This window comes from Hippoglossus hippoglossus, chromosome 10 (genome assembly GCF_009819705.1).
Source record: "Hippoglossus hippoglossus isolate fHipHip1 chromosome 10, fHipHip1.pri, whole genome shotgun sequence".
NCBI lineage: Eukaryota > Metazoa > Chordata > Actinopteri > Pleuronectiformes > Pleuronectidae > Hippoglossus > Hippoglossus hippoglossus.
In genome coordinates, this window is record NC_047160.1 from 27,565,528 (window position 1) to 27,572,571 (window position 7,044).

General features: G+C 45.2%; 1 protein-coding gene across 1 annotated transcript; it reads left to right on the forward strand.

Annotated features, from left to right (window-relative positions):
* Positions 1 to 49: 49 nt before the first annotated feature.
* nipsnap3a (nipsnap homolog 3A (C. elegans)) lies at positions 50 to 2,108 on the forward strand. The gene is made up of 7 exons (XM_034597924.1): positions 50 to 188; positions 866 to 1,073; positions 1,150 to 1,311; positions 1,382 to 1,531; positions 1,718 to 1,804; positions 1,878 to 1,967; positions 2,004 to 2,108. The coding sequence occupies exons 1-6, from the start codon at positions 123 to 125 to the stop codon at positions 1,952 to 1,954; spliced, it is 750 nt and encodes a 249-aa protein (XP_034453815.1). The 5' UTR covers positions 50 to 122; the 3' UTR covers positions 1,955 to 1,967; positions 2,004 to 2,108.
* Positions 2,109 to 7,044: the final 4,936 nt, after the last annotated feature.

Sequence of the window (7,044 nt, forward strand, 5' to 3'; positions counted from 1 at the left end):
ATTCACAAACGTGTCAATAAATACAGTTTTATGGCAGACACAGAAAGTATCGACCTACCGTCTGAAGTGAGAACTCCTGTTCTCTGAGGATCGCTGCACCGTCACGTCTCTTCACTTTCAACATGATGTCGATCAGGAAAGTTTCACTGAGATCAGCTGCGACTCTGGTTTCACCTGCTGCTGCTCAGGTGAGTCCATCTGCACCAGTATCACACCTGATCCTGTTCACACCTGCACCAGTATCACACCTGATCCTGTTCACACCTGCACCAGTATCACACCTGATCCTGTTCAGATCCTCTTTAGACCTGGTTCTGTTCACACCTGCACCAGTATTACACCTAATCCTGTTCAGACCCTATTCAGATCCTCTACAGACCTGATCTACTTTAGACCTGGTCTCACCATGTTGTGTATTTAGGTTTAGGTTCAGTCTCTGATTCTTTGAAAAGGTCAAACCTTGAAACCTGAAGTTAAACATTAAACGCACGCACGCACGCGCGCGCGCACACACACACACACACACACAGAGATCTTGTCTGTAGTCCAGGTCCAGATCTAGTCTTCTAGTCCAGGTCCAGTCTGTTGTCAAGATCCAGTCTGTAGTTCAGGTCCAGTTTGTAGTCCAGGTCCAGTCTGTAGTCCAGATCCAGTCTGTAGTTCAGATCTCGTCTGTAGTCTAGGTCCAGATCCAGTTTTTAGTCTAGGTCCAGTCTGTAGTCAAGATCTGGTCTGTAGTTCAGATCCAGTCTGTAGTTCATATCCAGTTAGTAGTCCAAGACCTGTCTGTAGTCCAGGTCCCATAGTCTGAGGCTCAGTTTTACCATCAGAGTGAGACCTCTGCTGTCTTGTCTCTTCTCTGCAGCTTCGTGTGCGTCTCTCCACTGGTCCCCAGCAGCAACACAAAACTTTTTACGAGTTCCGCACCTACTGCATCCGTCCAGAGCAGAACGCCGCCTTCCTTAAACTAACCAATGAGAAGGTCCACCTGCGCACCGCCCACTCCGAGCTGATTGGCTACTGGAGTGTTGAGTATGGTGGCTTGAACCAGGTTTTCCATATATGGAAGTATGGTAAGTGCGTTCTTTTGTGGTCGGGTTCTTGTTCGTGGTTTTTAACGTGTAAGTGACCTTGTCTCTCGTCCATCAGACAGTTACGCTCAGCGGACGGCGGTTCGGGCGGCGCTCGCTCACGACCCCTCATGGATCTCAGAGTACATCTCCAAAGCGATACCAATGTTGACGTCTCAGGACAACGAGGTCACCTACCACGTTCCCTGGAGCCACCTGCAGAGGGCGCCACAGGAGGGGGGTATGCCCCACCCCCTCACACACACATTGTAACAAAGACGATGTGTTTTTAAAGCAGGTGTGTGTTTCAGGTGTGTACGAGCTGGTTTCTTACCACATGCGTCCTGGTGGTCCAGCGGTTTGGGCCGATGCCTTCCAGGCTGCTGTAACTTCCCATGATGCACCAGGATACGGCAAGCTGCTGGGAGCTTTCCACAGCGAATTTGGAAAACTGAACAGAGGTGAAAAAAACAACGACAATAACACACAGAGAAAATTATTATCACAGAAGATTCTGGACATCACAGTCATTCAACTTCTTGTGTGTGTGTGTGTGTGTGTGTGTGTGTGTGTGTGTGTGTGTGTGTGTGTGTGTGTGTGTGTGTGTGTGTGTGTGTGTGTGTGTGTGTGTCCGGTGTGGCGCTCAGTTCACACCCTTCAGTGGTTTGAGAGCGCCGACCATCGAGCTGAGGTTCGACACCGATCTCACACTGACTCCAGATTAGTCGCTGCAGGTGAGACACTGTGACATCATCAGTAATAATCCACGCAGACCAATCATTTCAATAATCATAATCTCTCTCTCAGTCAGAGACAGTGTCGTCCATCTCGACTCTCAGAAGAACAAACTCATGTTTCCGTGTCCCTTTTCTCCGATGAAGTAAATTCCTGTCTCCATGACAACTGTACATGAGTTATTCTGTCACTTGTGAGTGACAGTGTCCAATCCTGTGTTGTGAAAGTTGAAGGGGGCGGAGCTTGTCTTTGTTTTACAGCTGCAGTAAAAATTGACTGCAGCAGAATTTGTGTCTGTGTTGTTGTTGTCATGGTGACCACGTTATTTCATACCTTCACATGTGTAAAACATGACGTTCATGAAAAATACGTTAAAATAAAATCTTTTTGAAAAACTTGACATTCGACTTTCTATGTCTGCGTTCTCTTCCAGCTGCAGTCAGACCGATGTTCAGCTGAATCATGTTTATGATGATCCAGGTTTTTACGTCATATAAACACAGAGAATCTGACAAACTGAAACTGAAGCTCAAATATTCAAAGGTTCAAGTTTTATTTGTATAGCCCATATTCCCAAATCCCAGTTTGTCTCATGGTCTTTAACAAGGTGAGACGTCCTCTGTCCTTAACCCTCAACAAGAGTCAAACTACTAAAACCTTTAACAGGTAAAGAAGGTAGAAACCTCAGAGACGTGAGGATCCGTCTCCCAGGACGGACACAAGTGAACAGATGTCACGTGGAACAGAGAACATCAGAAAGAATAAACACTTTGTAGCTGAAGGTCAATGAACTGATGGATTATTGTCGGTAATGGTCGAGTATCTGAGGAGAAATATTATATATCAAGCAGTCCTGATGTGATCATAGTCCACGGTCAGGATCCACCACGATCAGGATCCACCACGATCAGGATCCACCAACACGATCAGGATCCACCACGATCAGGATCCACCATCACGATCGGATGCCAACACGATACATTAGGGGTCTTCAACATTTTTCAGGCCAAGGACCCCAAACTGATGGAGAAATGGAGCAGGGACCCCGACTATATATATTGTATAAAATAGTGTTTTATATTAAACTGGGCCTAGTGCCATGTATAAACATAGCTACCCTGTTATTGTGCATTCAATACTAAGCTATTCAAATAATACACAGGTTCATATATTCATGTTTTTATTTTAAACATGTGCAAGGTACAGGGTGGCCGTGCCACTGCCATTAATAAACATACATCTTGCATACAACATCGAGCTATTAAAATAACTCACAGATTAATATTTATATTTTAAACATACATGTAGAAGGGACAGTGAATACTCCCACATTAGTGAGATGTCTGACCCTGATGAGTAGCACACAACTTATCTGACCTTGGACGGATGGAGGGGGTCAGGCCGAAGGTCGTATCAGCCTCAGTCTTGACCTGTATTTGTTTTTCAGGTAGGTGAGTGAGGAAAATCCACTTTCGCAAAGATATGTTGTTGCAAAGGGCAAAAGGCTCGTCATAGCTTTTGCTGCCAATTGTGGAAAGTCTTTCTGGCAAGAGATCCAGAACTGGGTGAGTGGTTTAGTTTCATATATGTTTCTGAACGTACTGTCAGTGGATAGTTCGATGAGCTGATCCTCCTCTGTCACTGTCAGGCGCGTGCCGTCTGCTGCGTTACATCTGAATGGAAACCGTATCCATGTCTTGTCCCTGCGCCAGGAGTCAGCCTCAGAAAAGTAGTTCCTAAATTGTCCCTCGAGCGCCTCCAAGTGCGCAAGAATTGCGTGTGTTACGGGAGGCGAGAGCCCAGCAGCATCTCCCAAAACATTCCCCCCCCCGACGCGCTCCCTCCATCTTGTGATTTTTCTGAGAAAGCCTACCGTTCTGTCATACAGCTGAATGGCAGGTGTATTGCGACCTTGCATAGAACTGTTAAGTTTGTTCAGCTCATCGAAAATGTCAGCAAGATATGCAAGTTTGGTGACCCAGACATTGTCACTGAAAGGTGCAGCCAGCTCTGTGCGTACTTCCAACACACGTGACAACACTGTTCCACGTGAAAGCCATGGAACCTCAGAATGGGACAGTACACATGGTGTGTTCTTCTCCCTCAGCAGATTAGAGAAGCACTCTTCTTGACTATATTGACAACTTTCACGACCGAGTCCATGACATCTGACAACATCATGTCTTTGGGTACAAGTGACTCCCTGAGTATCATGCAGTGCGTCCAAGTCACTTGCGGAGCCGCATCCTTACAAGCGCGATTAGTCCACATTTTAAACCAGCCATGGCTCTTGCACCGTCGGTGCACAGCGCAATACATTTTTCCCATGGAATGTAATTTTCTCTGAAAAAAACATCAATCACTTTGAAGATTTCAGAACTAGTTGTGCGTTCAGGAAGCCGCTTTCAAAACTAAAATTCCTCCTGCATTTCCTTTTGATCGACAAAGCGCACAAACGCCAGAAGCTGGGCGTCCTTTGACACATCTGTTGATTCATCCAAATGTAATGCATCTGCCGACCTCAGCTTCTCTATCAGTTGCACCCTCACATCAGATGCCATCTCGTCAATACGGCGAGCAATGGTTGTGTCCGACACTGGAATAGTTTTCAGTTTATTAATGTCAATATCATTCCCATACATTGTTTTACACATGTCAGTTGCTGAAGGCAATATTAAATCTTCATGGATTCGTTTGACAGCACAGTAGAGCAAATGACATCTGTCTCCTTGAAGGTAAATCCAAACTTCAGATAATTATCTGTGTATTTTCGGGTCTTCTCTCATTTGCTCCATCAGCAGCAGGTGCCGCCTCGCCACTTGCATTTCCCCGGTGGTTTCTGAGGTGGAGGGTATCTCTCTTGTGCTTGTGGAGTTTTTTGGTCGAGTTGCAAAACGATCCATTTTCGCTCATAACAATGTCCTTACACTTGGCATAATAATATACTGGCCTCAGTACTGGCTGTTGTGGAAAGGAGCTGCAGTGTTTTAGAACAGGAATATTTTGCAAAAATTATTCAAAAGGATTCGTGGGTGAACTAAATGTCGTCGTTTTTTTATTTGTTATTTGTTCTATTTTTTTCTTTTACAAAGGTATCTTCTTTTCAATAATATTGTAGCGTGCGTCCTTGTGTCTGGGATCTTAGTCAGCTGGGGACTGAATAGGCTCTCGGCCAATCACGGGGAACCTGACAGAGGAATTTCACATTGCACCTCTCAGGTAGAGGAAGAAGAAATGTCCGGTTGAAACATTTATTTAGTTTTTAACATTTTATTGGTATAAAGGCAGAATGAATTATGTTTTTGTGCAGGAATAACACAGAATGCACCGACCTGCTGTAAACTGTTCTAATAATATAAAATATGAAGAACACACAAAAAGCCTCAATGTGGACTTCACACAAAGTAGATTGAAGAATTGAAGTTTGACTGAGATAAGATAAGATAACAAGTCCTTTATTTGTCCTGCAATGGGGAAATTTGCAATGTTACAGCAGCAGAAGACATCACATAAGCAGCATGCAGTACTTGGGTGAAGGAATATAAAGAAATAGAAATATACAACAATATATAGAAAATATATAAATGTGATTAAACCGGTATATACAGTGTAAAGAAATATATCATGTGTCAGAATATGTACAGTAAATGGATTGCACATAACCGTTTATATTGCACAGGGGAAAAAAATGAGTAAAGTATAGTGAATATTGCACAGTTGAGAATATTAAAGTGACAGTCCATAGTGGTGCATGTAGTTTTACTGGGAGCAGAGCTGGTTGTAAAGTCTTACTGCTGCAGGAAGGAACGACCTGCGATACCTCTCCTTCAGACACTTAGGGTGGATCAGTCTGTGCTGAAGGAGCTGCCCAGTGCTGTGATGGTGCAATGTTGTTGTTGCGTCTGTGATCCCATCGAGTGACAGTTGAATATGGTCATGTGACCACACAGTGTCTATAACAACCTTTCTTGCAGCCACAGTGCAGAAGGCTGCACAGTGGCGTCCTTCACCCAGCTCCAATCAAAAGGGCTTGGTAGCTCAGGGTCTTTCAGCATCGCTCCAGATGTTGGCCTGATAGGTGGCCAGCTTCATGACTTGACTCCTTTCCCATCTCCAGTAGAGGAGTCTTTTCCCCTGTTCACCCACAGGGCTCTCACACACACAGCCAGAGACAAGGGTGTCGCTTTGCAGCATCTTTATTAACGTCTTCACCACACACACAGGTGAACAAACATAAATCAAAGTCAACTTAACGTCCTGAACTTTGCAGCTCAGAGTCTCTCATGTGCCGATGTCTCTCCGCGTGTCCCACTCCTCAGTGTTTGTCCTTGACTGTCTTTGTCTCTGCCTGTTTCCTGAGGAAGGTCAGCTGCTGCCTTTTCAACCTGAGGATCAGTCAGCTAACAGCTCTCACCTGCTCTGATCGATCCTCCGGTGCAGGTGAAAGTGCTCTCCCAGCTACCTCCACCTCCACAGTCACATTTCCATCACTGCCGATCGGAGCCGATTAAACCCTGCGTCTACTGCCTGGGAGCGAAGGCGGATTCCATTCACACTGCAGACAGAATCCAGATGTTCGTGGGTTTTTTGACCAGTGCAATAGAGGATTAAGTGAAGAGCTGTTTTCTGGCTTCATTCACCTCCATGGTTCCACTCGTCCTCTCATACATCAACACCACAAAGCGCTCCAACAGGGACTTGGACAGTTCACTCACATCACCTGGCAACTGCATGAGCTCACTGAAGGCATTGGTCACTTCAGGGAAAGCCTTCCTCATCTCTCATGCAGGTTGTTCCTCACGGCTGAATCTAAACAGCTCGCTTTTCTTCTAATCAACACGCAGAAGTCTTTGCACTGCTTGGATTCCCTCTGCCTTCTGTCAGGGATGTAGACAGCCAAGATGATATTAGGACAGCTTGTCTTCTCAAGCTTAGATTTTGCATATGGACAAAGACACTGTCTGCATAGTCCTGGTAAGTATTTGCAGTACCAGGATTCAGCATCTGGAACACAGCTGTACATTAAGGAACACAGCGTCAACCACAGGAGCAGGTTGGGAGTCAGTGTCCGTCTTTACGCAGCGCAACATCTTCCCTCCCTGACGCTTCATGCAAGGGCAGAGGATGTGTCACCATGTTAAAGCCCTATGAGACAAATTGTGATTTGTGAATGGGGGCTATACAAATACAATTTGATTGATTGATTGATCCATATGACTACGTTTTATTTTGAAAATTG